At 35.5% G+C, this 20436-nt stretch overlaps 1 protein-coding gene and 1 long non-coding RNA gene across 2 annotated transcripts in view; one reads left to right on the plus strand and one right to left on the minus strand.

Moving 5' to 3' along the window:
* Positions 1–205: 205 nt before the first annotated feature.
* LOC143257859 (glutamate receptor ionotropic, kainate 2-like) overlaps positions 206–20436 on the plus strand; it is a 33909-nt gene continuing 13678 nt past the window's right edge. Inside the window, exon 1 of the mRNA XM_076516890.1 lies at positions 206–804. Within this exon, the coding sequence (XP_076373005.1) occupies positions 720–804 (85 nt within the window). The 5' untranslated portion in view covers positions 206–719. The remainder of the gene's footprint in view (positions 805–20436) is intronic.
* Positions 2618–14862, minus strand: LOC143257194 (uncharacterized). The gene is made up of 2 exons (XR_013031731.1): positions 14665–14862; positions 2618–2828 (listed from the first exon to the last, which is right to left on the minus strand). It is a non-coding gene; the product is annotated as an uncharacterized LOC143257194 (long non-coding RNA).

The raw sequence follows: 20436 nt of genomic DNA on the forward strand, positions 1-20436 counted from the left end.
AACCAGTGGTGTAAACGTAACTGTGGAAATCAAGAGAAAAATCGAGAAATCTTTAAATTCTAAATTATGTTTTATGTTTAGAGGAAGCAGAGACAGAATGTCCAAATTTATTATTTTTCACAACTTTTAACATTCGTTGTGTTTTAAATCGATCCTAAACGACTAGGTATCCAAAGATCTGCAATTAAACCACCTTAACAACGGACGTTACCATAGAAACACGTGCATCTTTAACGCCTAAGCGTCATAAAACTCGTAACTATTAAATCAAAAACGATTCCTTAACAGTTACCGAATCAAACGACAGTTCAGAAAGCTACATGAAAAATAACGATATGTTTCAGATACTGAATAAAAGAAACTCATTTTTTGGTTGTTATATTCTGGCTCGAGGAATTGGTAGAGATGAAGACAATTCGGTGCTTTGCTATTCGTCGCTTGCTTCAAACGAATCCCTGCCACGGTTCTCGTGCGTGCTATGTGCCACTGCTGCGGTTCGTTTCTCGTGCAGTTGAGGCAAGAAGCGTGCGTGCACGTGACTTTTATCGCTTGTCTGTCGTGTAGATCGAGACCGTTTTATACGCTTTTCGCTCTACGTTTTTGTCCACATCATACACCAACTGTAGGAGAACATCACATGTGAATTAAAGAATCCAGTTTCTCTGAAGATCCCGAGGTTTGCCTTTCGTGCGTGTGCCACGTGTGTCACTTCAGCTAACATGTGTGTTAAGCGGGTGTTTGTGTTAGCGACGTGGATCACTTCTTTACTTTGCGTTACTGCTCTACCGGAAATTTTAAAAGTCGGTAAGTATTTTTAAATTTCAGGTTTCAGTTCTTGTTTAGCCAAATTTAAAAAAAATACACCACACTGATTAAAGTAATCCTAACTACTTCGTTACGATGGCAACTGTATAATACAGAAGTGAAAATAAAATAAAATAAACTTACTTGGAAGTGAACGACTTATGAGACAACTAGTAGTTCAGCGGTAACTCTGGCTCATAGCGCTAAAATATTAGTTTTGATACTCGCGGTGGGAACAGCAAAGACAGCCCATTACATAGACTTGCGCTTAGTAACATAGAAACAAATGAATTGACCATCAAAATTCTTAATAGAGTTATTTACTCTGATCGTTAGACACTTCTCACACGGATGTAACGTCATAGAACATTGGTCACACAATAAACACTGTGTAGCGACGTCAATATTCAAATATATTTTTAAAATTTATAATCATCATGAATATATAATTAAATAAAATTGTGAGAAGGTTCTGTGGACTTATGCTGCCAGAAACTGGGTTTTGTTATAGATGGTTGGCAGAGTACAGATTGTCCTTTGGTTAGTTTTTTGCTCAAATACAAAAAAACAAAAACAAAAAACACGGCTTTTTGAACGATTTACCTGGTTCAACCTCAGCGGGCCAGGTGGTTAGAACACTCGTCGCACCATTTGAGGGTCACAGGCTCGAATCTCTGACATCAAATAAGCTCGCCCTTTCAGCCGAGAAGGCGTTATAATGTGAGGTCCATATTGCTAGTAAAAGAGTAGCCCAACAGGTGGCGGTGGTTGGTGATGACTAACTGCCTTCCCTCTAGTGTAGCACTGCTAAATTAGGGACGGATAGCAGAGATAGTCGTCGTGTTTAAATAAATAAAACAAGCCAGCTTCGGTGATGGAGCCTCCATCTGCGAGAATTTACGTTTAACAAAACCTTTGTTAGTCTTGAGCAAATTTAAACGATAAAAGAAGGTAAAATTTAGTTGACTCGAAAACAACATTACAATAAAGTAATTTATTTTTAAATATTAATACAGTGTAAAAATGTATAGCGACGTCATTACGGTTGTTATATTTTATCATCCATTGAGTCCGTGTGCCAACTAAGTTGTCAATAGTTCATTACTGTTTTAAACAAAGTAAAAGTGATGATTTATGAACAAATGTTATTTTGATATACCCAATCTAGGGAAGAAGGAATAAGCGCGTGCTGCGATACCTTGTTTGTTTTTTTGTTTTGGGAAGTTAGCCGTACGTCACTATAGGACTATCTGCAGTAATCCTTCCTAATTTTTAAGTGATTGACTCAGTACCACTCACCGCAAACAAAAAATATCTCATTGATCATTAAATCTAACGTTTCTGCAGCGAAAATAAGGAGCATGTTCGAGTCGATGATTACATCTCGCGACCCACATATTGCGAGTTGAGATACGTAACCCTCCGGACTGTGTCAAGGCCCTAACCACCAGGCTATGCCAGACCTACTGTGATGGCAATGATGCATTTGATTTGTTTTTTTAACCCTTAAACAGCGGGAATGTTCTAGTTAGCAGCATCAATTGATGATAACCACTGTTTAAGGGTTATTGTTCGAAGCGTTGTTGTACAATATTTATTGTTCGAAGCGTTGTTGTACAATATTTACTTCTTTTAAAGTTAAAGACGTCTATGTTTTCCACTAAACTATTCGGACAGTGATTTCTGGCATATCTTTGATGCTCGTATATCAGAGAGAAATGGTTACAAATGGACAAAAGCTAACCCTATTCTTGCTTGAGGAAGTTTAAACAGCGTTAGTTAGTTAATTCACTTTTAACCTTTAGCTGTGCAATTTAAGCATAGAAAACGTTCCCACATTGAAAGTATTTTAAAAAACAATCCCAGCATTGCTTTTGCAGTAACCGAATGATGGAAACTTTCACTGATGTGCAGAATACACCTTGTGTTTTATTCGTTTTTGTATATAATTTCTGCAACCATAGAGATCCCAGCTGCTCTGTGGGGATGCTGTAGAATGATTGGATGAGCGACCTAATTCGTTCCTCCAGGAAAACGACAACAACAAAAAATCAATTGACGTAAGTGAAATCAAATTAACGTAAGCGAATCATAATATGTCATCTTTTTGTTATAAATCTATTAACCATGGATAATTTCTCAATATCCAATTTATTTGTTACAGGATGAAACTACTAACTGTGGGTAACTTCAATGTAGATATTTGTTCTTCTACAGAGTTAATTTTAGGCACATTTTAAAATTTCATTGACCTTATATAACAATCATCTACACGTGCACTAGACAAAATGCGAGATTCCAACAAACACCTACACGTGCACTAGATAAAACCCGAGTTTCTAACAAACAACCACACGTGCACTAAATTAACCATATGGTTATGAACTGCTCATAAACCTTAATGAAATACGTACTCTTTCATAAAATGTTCTTAAGTGTCAAGCAAGTTAACAAAACAAATGTTGTACATTACCAATGATAAACAAGAATCTTAAAGATATTATTAAACTAAAACTATCTCTTATCAGAGAATTGTGAAAGTCAATATAGTAGGTATACAATTAAAGTTATATTGATAGTTAACGAGATTAAGAAAACGCTTTAGGACGAGAAAAAATTCTTAATGTGTAAATAATCGTTCGGTATGCTTTTAAGCAGCTAGAAAGGATGTATTTAAAATATACGAAGCTTATTCTAAAGCCTCAAATACAGCTTAAGGGAATACATTAAGGTAATATTTAAGATATATATATATATATATATATATATATATATATATATTCGGAAATCTTTTTATCTTCTTCCTAAGATTTATTCTTACATATGTTGTCTTTGAATATTCCAACAAAACTAGATAAAAACGATTTGCTTTTTATTGTGTGATAGTTTCAGTTTTGTTTTTGAAAACCTGAACTGATAGACAAACAACATTCGCAGTCGGAAAGAACTGAATGTATGAAAATTCTTTTATATGAAATTTACTTATGCAAGAAGATTGAATGTTTCATTATAAACAAATAATTCCTTCATCTTAGTAAACCATTATTCTACATGTACGACATATTTATTGGCGATTTTTAGTCTACTCAAAATAATTTTCCCATTCCAGTAAATATTGACACTTGCATGTTGGATGAAGTTTACGTTTTTTAATCCATCTCAGACACGATGAGTTTATCATAGTTTGAGATACAGTGATGTAGTTAGTTGATTGTTCAGTTTAAGTTGCAGGTTACGAATTAGCAGTGCTTCAATTTTTCTTAGCGTCCATTCATTTTTTGTCGAGTCTGTTGTTTTATTCACCGTTTGGTGTTTTTACTGCAGTCGTTGTAAATTCCAGAGCTATTGAAGGGGCTGTTATACGCATGCTTCTTTATTATTTTTGCTAAAATTTGAGTTGTTGATCCAATATAGAATTGTCTGCATCAAGAACACTAACGTATAGTATCAGCGATTTGTTTGAAGAAGGTATTTTGTGTTTAAACAGAAATAATTGTGTAAACGTTTGTTCAGGTTGAAGATCACTCTTATACTGACTTGGGGATAAGTTGACTGCAGAATATTTCTGATTTTACTTTTTAGTTTGATGTCGTGGAAACCAGTGAAAGGTAACACCAAGGTTATAGGACATTTAGGAACGTTGAGATCAGGAATTTGGTAAACCTTACTGATATATTAAAAAACTACTTTTGTTGATGACTGCTAGAGGGAAGGAAATTTTTAATCGAATATTTATATTTTTTAAGTATTGATAAGTTCATCACGAAAATAACTATAATAGCTGGTAAGTTTATATATCTTCTATGGACTAATATACTTATTAAATTAGTTTTGTAACAGTCAGGTATAAATGTACTAAAGTGGAAGTACAGGACAGAAAATGTCGGTTTGTGGCAGCACTTAGTTGCAGTCCTGTCGTTCCGGTTGATGACTTCTAGACCATTTAGTTTCTTTACCTTCTTCAACCGTGAACTCGATACTGTTGCGTTTTAAATTTACGTAGTATTGAAACTTTCTGACAGGGTTTTATTAAGGTATCTCTTATAAACTAGAGCAGTGGTGCACAAACTTTTTGAGTCAGGGGCCACAAACAGACTTCTCGTAACCGTTGGGGGTCACAAAAAGTGAAGATTAAAATCGTCCCACAGTTGTTTCACACAAGATGGACATCACATTTAAGAACACACAAATACACTACATCAAAGAGTTTGCACATTATTCTAAGAAATGTTATGATACGTCAACTGTCACAAAGTCAGTGCGATGGATGGTGCTGCATGCCATCTACGAGCTTAGAAATGTCCAGCTTGATGTTTGACGTTGAAAGACGCAAGGCTGCTTCCTGATGATCAGTCAGCTGATTGCGAGTGCTGTTTTTGTTCAGTTTCATATGCGAGAAAGCCTGTTCGCAGCAGTACGTGCTGCCAAACATGTTGGTGTGGACAAGTGCGTTCTCTTTCAGATTAGCAAATGTATCAGGCAACGTTTTGTAGAAGTCAAGCAAACTGTTTTCTCGGTAAATAGCGCGTACATTCATCAGATGCCTAGAGGTCAGTAAGTTCGAGATGATATTCTGCTGACAAGTCATCCACTGACACACTGAACGGATCAGCAAAAAGTTTCATCAACAATCTGCATTGGTCAAAGTCATGAAACCGTGAGTTGAAGGATTGAATCAAGGTACCTAGCTTCCCAACATAAACTTGTGTGTCAATGTCCTGATTCTTCTGTAGCTGTGACTGAAATGTGGGAAAGTGAACGAAGTTGCCTGATGCTGCTTGCTGCCGAAACAACTGCAATTTTTTCCTGAAAGCTGAGACGTGATTTGCAAGCTGACAGACAAGCTGATTTTTGCCTTGCAACTTCAAATTGAGATCATTCAAGTGTTGTGTCATGTCGACCAGAAAAGTCAAATCAGCTTGCCATGCTGGATCAGTCATGGAAATCACTTTTGGGTCTTTGTTCTTGCTTCTGAGGAATTCTATCACCTCGTCAATCAACTCCCAGAATATTCTGAGCATCTTCCCTCGACTCAGCCAGCGTACTTCACAGTGATACACAAGGTCACCATAGTCTAAATCAATTTCTTCGAGAAGACTTTGAAACTGACGGCGATTGAGCTCTCGTGATTTGATGAAATTAATGGTTTTCGTCACTAATGCCATCAGTGCCTGAAAATCAAGTTCTTTACTGCACAGGTTCTGTTGGTGAATAATACAGTGCAACTTCACCAACTGTCTGTTCTGCTTTCCTCGATGCTTCATCAACAGTGCTACCAGCTCGCTACTTTCTCCGGCCATGGCTGGTGCTCCATCAGCAGAGATGCCAACTATTTCAAATGACTGAGCTTAATGATTGTAGACAGAACCCTTTATCATTTGCGGCTACTAGGCCTGACCAATGTCTCCAAGCTGTTTGTTATTATATTATTATTATAACTATTATTATTATTATTATTTATTACTGCTATAGATTGCTTATTTATGACTGTTTTGTGTATTTAATAAATAAGTTTTAAAAATTTATTTTGAAATTATGTCTTGTTTAGTTCAAAGTGACAAACATACTAGTAAAACAACATTGAACATGCACAAACAGTAAGCAGAAAAAACCTTTGTGTAAGGACTAGTTTATATCATGTTTATAACACTTATTGAAATAGTTTTGCAGCTGTTGCAGCCTTTGCCTTCATGAGAAGGTCTTTGGATGGTTGGGAGTTATAACAACATTGTCCATTTGACTGCATACACATCTTGTGCGTTATAATACTGCTCAAAACTGAGGAGCTCAAGTTTGGTCTGAACTTGCTTTTGTTTTTAGTCACTAAACTAAATATCCTTTCACTGTCAGCATTAGAATGGAAGTTTGTAAGAATTCCAAGGATAACCTACACAGAATACCATACTTTTGGTTGCCATTTCCATCCTTAACTGTAGACAGTTAAACCCAAAACTTGTCAACATTCAACTGAAGGACAGTTTCTGAAAAACTATCAATTTGATAGTTCAAATATTGCCCTTCCAACTTGTCAATAGTGTCGTGCTCATGTCAATACAAGGACAGGATACCTGTTTATGAAGAAGCATAGAGAAAAGAAATCTATGCTGACTTTCAGTTTTGGATCAGCAACCTCTGCGTGAATCAGAAGTTCATCATTTAGAGGGAAATGTTTCATCATGTAATTTGTAGCTGCAATATAGTATTTCTTGATACTGGTATAGAAGCTGATCAGGTCCAGGTCCTTTTTATATTTAACAATGTATTCCTTGGCAGCATTTCCAATAGAAACTGCCTCATCAGATTTGTGTAAGGATTTATTGTTGTAGTCAAGTTCAGTGGTGTTGCCTTCAAAATATTCTGGCTTGATGTATCTGACAAGTATATTTTTAACTTGTGTAATCAGAGTTCTATGCATAATGTGTATACAAGGTTCTTCTCTTTGCAATATCAAATTGGCTTGCTCAAATAGAGGAATTGCAGGCTGAAGAAAAAGACAAAATAACAAGTTCATTTTGTTTAAGAAAACTGTTAACTTATCTAACTTGCTCTGCACATAACTTTTCTTGGTTACTTCCTTTCTAGCTTTCATTTTCTTCTCTTTTTTCATTGATTGTCTCTTCTTTAGTTCAAGGTCAGACTGTCTAAACATATATTGAGTTATATAAAATGTTTCTTTGTCTGCTTTTGGAGACTGTTGTCTTGTGTCCCTGTGTGGCTGAGAGGATGTCGACTTTTAAAGTCTTGCTACCTGACTGAGCTGCACGTTTAGATCCTTTTGAATCTAGTTTTTCCTTTTCACAGTGAAAATACCTCTTCAATGGCTTTCACATGTTCAATATTCTGTTGAGGCACACCAAGTGATAGCCATCTTGTGTTAACATCAATGTGACAAACTGTACAAAACGCATGACTGTCACTGACTTTTGATGCAATGAGCGGATATTTTGCACTATACTCTTTCCTAAATTTTTGATTTACAGTTTTAGTCCTTTTAGATTTGCCAGAAACAAAACAATCAGGTGAACGAGGTCTCTTTTTCCCCAACTTGTGAACGATCGCATTGGTGTTTTTATGCCGCTTAGAAAACGAGAAATATCCATCTACGCGAGCGCTGATTGGCTGATAAGCACTGATGACGTAACTATGGATTCCCCTTGTACTCAGTATGGAAAAGCACCGCACTCAAACTATTGGTAGACGTCGGAGATACAAATATTTTTTTTATTATTTCAAGCACAAACATGATTATCGCAAGTAGCCATTTGGACTATGTCTTTTATTTATTATCAAAATTTATTTGTATCTCACTAGAAATTTTCTTTTCACCCCTTTCAAGCCCTGGGGGAACAATTTATCACTATTGTATGGGCCTGTATAATATATAATAATTTGGGAGTTGCAACAAGTCGTAATATTTGTCTGTATGAGCGTATAGTCGTAATGTACACACCAAAATCATAATGATTACGCTCAAATGATAATGGTTGGCATCTCTGCATCAGTTGTCACACCAGTTTCGTGAAATCCAATGAAACACTACTACACAGTCGTACTGTCTTTTCGAATAGAGCAGACCCAGTTGTCTGGCCCTTCATGGAACCCATGCTGATTAGTTCCTCTGATATCAAACAATCACGACACACCACGAACAAAAACTAGTAGCTGTGCTGTTGAACTGACGTCAGTCGACTGGTCTGCTGCCAAAGAGAAGTAGACAAAGTTGGCTGCTTTATTTGTAAGCTGCCTTGTCACGTCTGCTGAGAGGTGCGAAGTTCTTCGTTGAACTGTCATACGATTCAAAGCCACCGTTTATAGCTTGTTAACTGCTTTCGGACACAACTTTGCCGATGCAGTAATCATACATTGCTTGACAAAATCACCATCAGTGAACGGTCGGCCAGATTTCGCTATCATCAACGAAATATCGTAACTGACCTCACATGCTGCACCTAAATCTGCTGACTGCTTGGAGAAAACGTTCTGCTGGTGATTCAGCGACCGCCGCAGAGATCCAATTCGAGCTGTTCGTCCATCAACAACGTTGTGGAAATCTTTATGCTTCGACTCATAATGACGCTTCATACTGGATACCTTCGCCACTGTTACTGTCGAATGACACAGCAGACAAATCACGTTCTTCTGTTGTTGAACAAAACAGTATTGCGCAGTCCAATCATCATAAAACTGCCGGTTTTCGTCGTCAACGCTTCTTTTACGATTAGTTGCCATTTTTGTTACAAAATATCAAAATAAGGCTCGTAAGTAAATCTCGAAGAAGAATTGGAACGCGTGAGATTTCGTAATTACGGAAACACAGTGGAGCGCCGTTAAGCCGCGGTATTTGGGTGGTCAACCTGCTTAACCGCGGCTTAAACCATTGTGACTGAAAAGCCGAAGTCGCCAACAGCTCCGCCGAAGAGCCTCATCCGTGATCATTATATCGGATTTTCGAATTAAAAATAATATTTCAATTATTGATCACTTTTTTCACGGATTTACCGCGGATTAACTTTAATGTATGGAGAGGTGTGATTCGATAACAATGGCGGCCTCCATAAAGCTGACATAGAGAGCGGATAAGGTAGATTAACGGTCGATTTCTATTGTAATATATTTTATTTATTTCCCAAATTAAAGCAAATCCTTTTTATATATATACACCTTTGAATTTATAAAGCCAGGATTAAATTCGTAAGTCGCGTTTTTACACGTTCTTAAATTAGCGGTGAGCCGCGATAATCCTCGCTCACAAGACTTGCTACAGCGGCTTAAGCGATTTCGCGGTTTACTGGTCCGCGGCTTAATGGCGCTCCACTGTATCACGTCATTGCGCCAATGATTAAATGCCTATGCATTAACGAGATTTGCTTATTAAATTTTCTTTATTGCTAGACACAAATATGGAACCATCCATTATCTAATCTAATGCATATTCTTTTATAGCGCTTCATTTTCGCGCAGGCACCAACTCTCTATGTTTGACTTTCCCGTTGGATATCGCGGGTCGGACTTTGTGCACCACAGAACTAGAGTTTTAAATTCGGACGGACATGACCGTGACTTTGGTTTCTCTAACTTCGTCAAACCCACGTAATGTGATTGATTTGTACACATTAAAAGTTTAGATATTAGGTCATTACATACTAACATTCTACTTAATGAGGTAATCAAATTAAGTAGTGAATTAGTATTTCCTTGTAACACTAAAGCCAATAGTTTAACTAAAATAATTTTTAAACTACTCGTAATTATCAACAAAGAATCTCACTTTGTGGTTAATAAAGACATGTCATCAAGTTGATAACGTAGTCTCTAATGTAGACACAGGCTAACTTCTTCTCTCATGATGAAACCAATTGATTTCACTCATACCCCTCCGAATTTCAAACCACAATTTGTAAGAAACACGTTGATGAAACCACGTCAAAAAGTTTCAATATTACGTAAATTCAAAGCACAGGAATATACAGTCATTATTTGAAATATACCTAACTAAATAGAGTTAAACACGGTTTGTTGGCAATATGATGTCCTTCAGTTGTGTTTGACAACGTTTTTTACTATTATTATATAAAACAAACCTAACTAAATAAAGAGTTAAGCACCGCGTATTTCATGCTATTATTCCCTTAAGTTGTAGTTTTATAGAGCTAGGCCTGGCATGGCCTAGCGCGTTAAGGCGTGCGCTTCGTAATCTGGGGGTTCGCGCCCGAGTCGCGCCAAACATGCTCGCCCTCTCAGCCGTGGGGGCGTTATAATGTGACGGTCAATCCCACTTTTCGTTGGTAAAAGAGTAGCCCAAGAGTTGGCGGTGGGTGGTGATGACTAGCTGCCTTCCCTCTAGTCTTACACTGCTAAATTAGGGACGGCTAGCGCAGATAGCCCTCGAGTAGCTTTGTGCGAAATTCTAAAACAAACAAACAAACAAATTTATAGAGCTAATTAAAGATGTTATTAGAACTCGTCATTTCCTTACATCGTGAATATTTTGTCTCATTTAATAAAAAATAATTCAGATGTAGCTTAGGACGTTAATTTTTCATGGTAATAAAGCCATATTTACACCCAGGAGCACTAAAATTAGTAATTAGGAGTTATTTTTTTTAGTTACACAAGAGTTACTTTTGCTCTGCCCACCAGGTGTATAAAAACCAGATTTCTAGCAGCATACGTATGCAGACATATCGTTGCCTCACTGAAGGGCTTGCGCAAAGATACACAAGGACTATCTGCGCTAGTAGTTCCTAAGTTAGTAGCGATAGACTAAAGGGAAGAGAACTAGTAAACATCATTCACCGCCAACTCTTGGGCTACTTTTTTAGTAACGAATAATGAGATTGGCCGTCACATTATAACGCTTCCCACGCCTGAAAGAACCAGCATGCTCGGTGATGGGGATTAGAATCTGTGGTCCTCAGATTGCGAGTCGAAAGTCCTAATCACCAGAAACTAGGAAATTAAAAGCATAAGTGGTTTTTTTTTTATATATTCTACACTTTTAAGAATCTCAAGCAGCAAAAAGATGGAAATTGTTTGGTTTGTTTGTTTTGAATTTCGCGCAAAACTACTTGAAGGATATCTGCGCTAGCCGTCCCTAATTTAACAGTGTAAGACTAGAGGGAAGGAAGCTAGTCATCACCACCCACCGCAAACTCTTGAGCTACTCTTTTAGTAACGAATAGTAGGATTGACCGTTACATTATAACGCCCTCATGTTTGAAAGGGCGAGGATGGTTTGTGTGACAGGGATTCGAACCCGCTACCCTCAGATCACGAGTCGAATGCTTTATCCACCTGGCCATGGAAACTGTTGCTAGATGATTACTGCAAAAGCATTAATAACTTTGATATACATACATACATATTATAGGCATACAATTTTCAAGTGATACACAAAATCACATCAACATTAAATAAAATACGCTGCATATTTTTAAAAAGGATCCTAGGGTACAAGCTACAACGTGGGACTGTAAAATGTATCCTTCATTTTGGAGGTGACTGCTACTGAAGTAGGATCCACATTGCGGTGGGGATACACTGTCTATCAGTCTTAACCACCAGTTCGTAGTCACCTCCAAAATCAAGGATACATTTTACAGTCCCACATTGTAGCTTGTACCATAGGATCCTTTTTAAAAAAAATTGCAGCGTATTTTATTTCATGTTAATGTGATTTTGTATACGACGTGAAAAATTGTATGGCTATAATATAATTAATCAGAGGTTGGGATCTGTTGTTTTTAACGCAGCCTTCATCATGATTTTGTTTATTCATTTAGCTTAATTTAGATATAATTATTTAATTTCACTATATATACAGCGCACTTCTATTGGAATGGCCTATACGTGTTTTACTTGTATGACACCATCACTACCATATGAGCTATTTAGCTATGAAACCTACACACGTTTATGGTGTTTCAATCAGGCAAATATTTAACTAACACATACGAAGAAAGCAAAAAACCAAGAACTCTGTTTTCAGAAGTATCTCTAATAGCTTCATAAAACTGTTCAGTAAAACCCCTACTACGTTATCTATTAGCTGCTTGTTGTTGTTTTTTGTACTTTCTCGCAAAACTACACCAGGGTTATCTGCGCTAGCCGTCCCAAATTTTGCAGTATAAGATTAGAGGGAAGGCAACTAGTCATCACCACCCACCAACAACTCTTGGACTACTCTTTTACCAACGAATAGTGGGATTGACGGTAACATTATAACGCCCCGACGGCTGAAAAGGCGAGCATGTTTGGTGCGACGGGGATTCGAACCCGCGTCCTTCAGATTACGTGTCTACTAGCTAACAAAATCTACAACATTTAACAGCCTAAATTTGCCTTGTAACCAACAAGGCTTATAAACACTAATATTTGGGGTTAGTGCCCGCGATGGTCACAAGACGCTGCTTAAAAACAAGTACAAAAATCTACAATGTATATAAACATATGTAACTACAATATAAATAAACATAAACGTATATATATATATATATTCGTTGGTATTGGGTGTTTTTCTTTCCATCTTTAAATCAAAAAATAAACTTGTTTCTTAATATGAAGTAGTTGGACGCCAGAAACATCCAAGGCTCTATTATTTGTTATAAAAAACGTTTTATATATATGATATTCTTTTTAATTTCTCCATTGCACATTACAGACCAGAGACGTATAAAAATGACTTTTCAGATCTGTGTGCTACGAGTTACTTCCCAGAAGGCATTTCTTTGAATGTTAGAATCTTCTGCTAAAGTAAAATAACTAGTTATGATGAAAGAGTATACTGAAAGAGAGACGTCACTAAAGATGGAATGGAATTGAAAATAGACAAGGATCAGAATAGTGAAAAGGAAAATGGAGGAAGCTATAAATATATTAAGAGAAGGTTCAGAGAGAGCGAAACAAATGTTTAAAAATTATACTTAGCGATTAGCAACTTCATACAGAAAGCAAAACAGAACGAACAGAAATGAAAACTAAATAGAACATGGACGACCACAAAAAAGAAGCTGACATAGGAAATAAGACAAAAGTTGACGCAACAAATTAAGACACAGGAACGTTCAGAAATGAAAGTTGATGCAACAAATTAAGATACAAGAACGTTCAGAAATGAAAGTTAATATAGATATTAAAATGTAAGAATGCTGAGAATATAAAGACGATATGGAGAAATAAAGAATAAGTGATGCGAGCATATCATAAAGAAATTTTATAAAGAAAGGAAGTCACGCGTTACCAAGGATATTTCTAGATGGATTAGTAATATTACAAAACGAACCTAAAAACGCAAACTAGTTATTAATGCCTCTCCAAGCAGGAATAGATTATCGAGCAAAAAAAAAAAAAAATTCCAGTTACAAGTTCATTTTTGAGACTGTGGCATTCCGGTCTGCTCAACAATGCTTGGATCAATTCTCACTGGCCGACTAGCCATGTTTTGATCAATGAAAGAAAGATTTATTGCCAAAGTAGATACGGTGCGCGTGCGCAGTTCTTCGCTATCATTGAGCTAAAAGATGCGAGAAAGAAACCAGATGCTGTTTCTTCGGTGAATAAGTTACTGGACGAAAGAAAAAAAAATATTTGAAATGAATGCAGGCAGGATTAAATTGTTCATATTTATAGCATTTTGTCAGACGTCAGTTCAAAAAGAAAGGAATTTCATTGTCAATGCCTATTTAAACTATTAATAGTTCTACAATTTGTGGTACTGGCCATTTTATCAAATTCTAAGATATTTGGAAATATTTTGAAAGTAGTTGAAATAAGGGTCTACTAAGTATGGATAAAAAGAATTATTTCAGGGTTTGTTTGGTTGAAATAAGGGTCTACAAAGTATGTATAACAAGGGTTACTCCAAGGTTTGTATGGTTGAAATAAGGGTCTACTAAGTAATGGATAACAAGGGTTATTTTTAGGTTGATGTGCTTGAAATAAGGCTTGAAATACATACCAAGTATGTATAAGTCTTCTAAGTTATGGATAACAAAGATAATGTATAGTTTAATAGGTGTCGAAGCAAGAGGTGGGATAGGGTTTCGAAATTAATTAAACTTATAAGAATGTTACTGATGTAGATATATGAAAAGTGCAAGTTTTCTAAAAGATGTTTAATAATTATTATTATGAAATTGTGGGTCTATGAGGGTAAGAAAGAAGTCAGAAAATTTAATGAGTAACTTATATGTTTTTCTATACTAAATATTGCTACACGAAAACTGGTTTTTATCATATTCAACCATCAAATAAGACATAAAACTGGTTTTTATTATGTTCAACAATAACAGAAAACTAAATCTACTTTTATTTCCCGCACACACAGTATACCTTAACTGTAACATTAACAGATTTACTTACTCACTGAGCCTAAGTTCCAATGAGAATGCCTGTTATACACTCTCAACCTAAAGGTGATACCATACTCTGTCCTCGTATTGGCTGTAACCAATAAATCAATAAGAAAACGCTTTTAGAAAATCAAATAGCTCCTTCTAGCCGGCGCCAATCTCTTTATGTCATATCCTCTTTAAGTATGTTTTTCTTAGTCGTATTTCTTTTAACAACCTTCTGAAAGTCCTTGTGCAAATTTTGTGCATTTATAGGCCTCAAATAAACTGTTTATTTCACTCCTTTACCCTCCTCCCTTTTCACAATACAACTTGCAGCATTCCTCCAAATAAGCTATTTATTTCACCCCTCCACCCTTTTCACAATACAACTTGCAGCATTCCTCCAAATAAACTGTTTATTTCACCCCTCCACCCTCCTCCCTGTTCACAATACAACTAGCAGCATTCCTCCAAATAAACTCGACTTCATTAAGAATTAGTTAACACCTCATTTTCAATGGCAATTCGCAATTTCTAATTCTTTCGTACTTTTTATTCTCTTCCATATTGCTTAATAAAACAGATGAGTCATAGTACCCCTTTCCACAAATAAAATCATAGCATCATTGTCTAACCAAATGAGCTAAGCTAAATGTACCACAATAAAACTATTTCCTCAAGTAACTTACACTTCTATCGAGCATATATATTCTTAACATATCATACTCAGAGAGAATCACTAAACGTAGTAGAATTTATATTTTCATCAAAGGGAATAGCCGTCGTGCACAAACATTGCTATAAACACACTGTGTCTGATGTATTTAAAAGAGTGTGCATTTCTGAACAGTAACACAGTCACATACTGTTGAACAGTGAGCAACACATTCACATACTGTTGGAAAGTGAGTAACATAGCCACATACTATTGGAAAGTGAGTAATACAGTCACACATTGCTAAAAAGTGAGTAACACAGCCACATAGTGTTCAAAGTAAGTAACACAGCCACATACTGTTGAAAAGTGAGTAATACAGTCACATATTGTTGGAAAGTGAGTAATACAGTCACACATTGCTAAAAAGTGAGTAACACAGCCACATAGTGTTCAAAGTAAGTAACACAGCCACATACTGTTGAAAAGTGAGTAATACAGTCACATATTGTTGGAAAGTGAGTAATACAGTCACACATTGCTAAAAAGTGAGTAACACAGCCACATAGTGTTCAAAGTAAGTAACACAGCCACATACTGTTGAAAAGTGAGTAATACAGTCACATACTGTTGAAAAGTGAGTAACACAGTCACATACTGTTGGAAAGTAAGTAGCACAGCCACATACTATTGAAAAGTGAGTAATACAGTCACACACTGTTGAAAAGTGAGTAATACAGTCACACACTGTTGAAAAGTGAGTAATACAGTCACACACTGTTGAAAAGTGAGAAACTCAGTCACATACTGTTGGAAAGTGAGTAACACAGCCACATACTGTTGAAAGTGAGTAACACAGACACATGCTGTTGAAAAGTGAGTAACACAACCACATACCATATGCATAAACAGCTCGTTTGGGTTGAGAAAATATTTTACGTAAAGGAGCGAACAACGTTTCGACCTTCTTCGGTCATCGTCAGGTTCACAAAGAAAGAAAGAGGTAACTGACCGGAAGCTGACCACATGTTTGAAATGGGTTGTGTAACTGAGGGTCGGAATAAAGAGATAGATATTTGAATATATAATTTTATATTATTTATTTTATTATTTTTAATATAGCTATAAAGGTGTTCCTTTGTATTGGTTTATTTTGGGTTTAAGTTGTTGTATAAGTAAGGGTTCTTTAATTTTGCGTTTGTTTATGTTTGTTTCTTTATTTAGTATTTGAGTGTTTTCTATGGTTATGTTTTGTTTATTTGACTTGCAGTGTTCTAAAACGTGTGAAGGTGACTTTTTATGTTCTTTGAATCTGGTTTCCATTTTTCTACTTGTTTCTCTAATATAGAAGTCGTGGCAGTTACCACATTGTATTTTATAAATAATGTTGGTGTGGTGTTTGTCAGTGTACTTCTTACATAGTATAGACCTCAGTTTTGTGCCTGGTTTTTGAATAAATTTGGTATTAACTGGAATGTCATATTTTGTTTCTAATTTTTGCCAAATGTTGGTTATTTGTTTGCTGATGTCAGAAATATATGGTATACAGCAGTATATGGTTTCGTGATTTTTTGATTCGTGAGATATATTTACTTTAGTTGGTTGATTTTGCTTTCTGTCTAGGTGTGTGCGTATAATGTTTTCTACGGTTTGTGGAGAAAACTTATTGATGTTGATGAAGTATTGTTTTATTTTGTCTAATTCATCGTTAATTTTATCTGGTGAGCATAGTTTTATGGCTGTGTTTATTTGGTTTCTTAGTATGTTGAGTTTTTGTATTGTTTCATGTGCTGAGTCCCAAGGAATGTATAGTCCAGTATGGGTGATTTTTCGGTGGATTTCTGTTTTGAATTGTGTGTCAGTTCTTGTAATTTTGAGGTTAAGAAATGATATTTGATTGCTTTCTTCCTGTTCACATGTGAAGTTAATGTTGAAATGTATAGAGTTAATGTGATTGAAAAAATTAAGTATGTGTTCTGTAGATTTGAATCCCGCAACCGTGTCATCTACATATCTGTACCAGTATAGTGGTGGATGTAATGCTGTGTTAATTGCCTGTGTTTCAACTTGTGTCATAAAAATATTGGCTAGAACTGGTGATACTGGGTTGCCCATGCTTAGGCCATTTGTTTGTATATAGTTTTGGTTGTTGAACATGAAGTTTGTCTTTATCGTGGTGAATTCTATGAGAGTTGCTAACTGGTTACTGGGTATGTCTATAGTTCGGTTAGGGTCTCGGATATAGAGTTCTAAGGCTATCTTGCAGGCTTCAGTGGTTGGAACTTCTGTAAAGAGGGATATAACATCGAAACTGGCCATTAAGGCTTTATGATTAAGTTGAGTAAGATTAGACTTGAAATTAAAAGAGTCTTTGATGAATGAGCTGGCTGATGTTACATAGTTGAAGAATGCCCATACTATGTATTTACCAAGATTGTAATTAAACGATTCATATGTAGACATTATTGGTCGTAATGGACAATCTGGTTTATGAGGTTTGTGGATGCCGTATAATTGTGGTGTGCGTGAGTCGGTTTTACGTAGGTAGGAATAAAGTGTTTGTGAAATTGTGTTGTTTTTAATCATTTTTAGTAGTATTTTGTTTAGTTGCGTTTCGTGTATCTTTATTATATTTGTGTGTTTTGGTTTAAATTTGTTAGTGTTTGATAGGATCTCCATCATTTTTTCAATGTATTCATTCGTGTTCATTATGACTATAGCGCTTCCTTTATCTACTTTTAGAATTGTTATGTTTTTGTCTTGTTTTAGGCTTCTAATAGAACTAATGTCTCTTTTTGTAAGATTGTTTTTCAGTTTTCTGTTTTGTGAAATTATGATGATGGTTTTGTGAGAAAATTCTTTGAAAAATTCGTTTAAGATGTTTTTAGATGTTTCTGGAAAATATAAATTTTTAATTTTTCCTGGGAAGTTTAGCTGTTGGATGTCAATAAAATTATTTAAGTTGTCTTCTTTCTGTTGGTTGTTTTTGGTTGTTTTCTTGTTTTTGTTTTCTGTAGAAAGTATCACAAGTCTCTTGGCTTGGTCTTCTAAACATGTTTTGATTTCTATGGTTGGAATGTACCTAGGTGCCATTGCGAAGTTGAGTCCTTTGTTAATTATCTTGTCTGTGTTTAATTGTTGGTCGGATTTGTTAATTATGGTGATTAATCAATGATTGCTCGTGTTTGTGTCTTTTCTGTTGTTTGCATCTTAGTTTTTCTAGTTTTTTGTTGTGGCAGATCTTTTTGTCTCTGTCATTTCTAGTGTTGATTTGGTTTATGTTTCGTTGTATAAATCCGTAAATCTCTGGTTCAATGCAGCATGCCAGTTGATAGTCTAGGTTCATTTATTGTTTTTGTAAGTCACGTAGTTCTTTGTATTTCGTGTTCAACATGGCTTTATGTAGTTTTTTCTGTAAATGTTGGATAATGTTTGTGTATTTAATAAAATTTTTGAGAGTTTTACCTTTACAAAATTAGGGGTTAGTCACATATTGCTAAAAAGTGAGTAACACAGCCACATACTGTTGAAAGTGAGTAACACAGTCACGTACTCTTGAAAAGTGAGTAACACAGTGACATATGTTGAAATTAAGTAACACAGTCACAAACTGGTGAAAAGTGAGTAACTCAGTCACATAATATTGAAAAGTGAGCAACACAGTCACATACTGTTGGAAGTCACGTACTCTTGAAAAGTGAGTAACATAGTGACATATGTTGTAATTAAGTAACACAGTCACAAACTGGTGAAAAGTGAGTAACTCAGTCACATAATATTGAAAAGTGAGCAACACAGTCACATACTGTTGAAAGTGTGTAACACAGTCACATACTGTTGAAAGTGAGTAACACAGTCACATACTTTCGAAAAGTGAGAAACACAGTCACATACTGTTGAAAGTAATGCAGTTACGTACTGTTGAAAAGTAACATAGTCACATAATGTTAAAAAGTGAGCAATACAGTCACATACTGTTGGAAGTGAGTAACACAGTCACATACTGTTGAACAGTTAGTAACATAGTCACATACTGTTGAACAGTTAGTAACATAGTCACATACTGTTGAACAGTTAGTAACATAGTCATATACTGTTGAAAAGTAACACAGTCAGATAATGTTAAAAAGTGAGCAATACAGTGACATACTGCTGGAAGTGAGTAACACAGTCACATACTGTTGAAAGTGAGTAACACAGTCACATACTGCTGAATAGTGACTTACACAGTCACATACTATTGAAACTGAGCAACACAGTCACATACTGTTGAACAGTGAGTTACACACTCATATACTGTTGAAAAGTATCACACTCACATACTATTGAAAAGTGAGTAACAATGCCACATATTATTGAAAAGTGAGTAACACAGTCACATACTGTTGAAAAGTAGTACAGTCACGTACTTTTTAAGTGTAACATAGTTGCATAATGTTGAAAAGTGAGTAACACAGTCACTTACTGTTGAATGTTGTTTAGAAGTAGATAACATCATGAGTTGTCGTATAACAATTTCATTCAGGTTGTTGCATCACATGAATTGTTGTCCTTTTTATATGGAAGTCGGAAACAATCTGAATAAATCAACATTTAGAAACAAATAAATCATTACTTGATTGAAAATGTTTAATTATTACACATTTTTCATTTATTTATTCTTCGTGTATTTTCCTTAGACAACAGTTAAAATCATGTTTTTTTCGGTGGCTTATAACCCTAAAAGAAGAAAGATGACGTCTTTCTTTTCTACCCGTAAACAGATCATGTGTTTTGGGAATACGAAAGAAAACCTAACTATATATTCAATATTATCTAAAGATATACTAAAAATGCCCATACAACCAATGTGTAATAAAAAATACAATATTTTTTCTTTCTTCTTGTTTCTCAAGCACAAAGTAAGATGGAAAAAGAAATACTCAATTATGTTATCTGTCAATCTTACCTTATGAATTTCATCTTTACAGAAGAAAACTAATTGGATATTGCATTGGTTTCATTAAACAGTTTGATCTCTTGATAAAGGTCGGCTATGGGTTATGAATATGACGTAACAGGAAATGAAATATTTTTTTAATTACAGCTATGTTGATTCTATGGGATTTCTAAACATTAAATGAATACTCGTACCTAAAAGAAAAA

Source organism: Tachypleus tridentatus, chromosome 7 (genome assembly GCF_004210375.1).
Source record: "Tachypleus tridentatus isolate NWPU-2018 chromosome 7, ASM421037v1, whole genome shotgun sequence".
Lineage (NCBI taxonomy): Eukaryota > Metazoa > Arthropoda > Merostomata > Xiphosura > Limulidae > Tachypleus > Tachypleus tridentatus.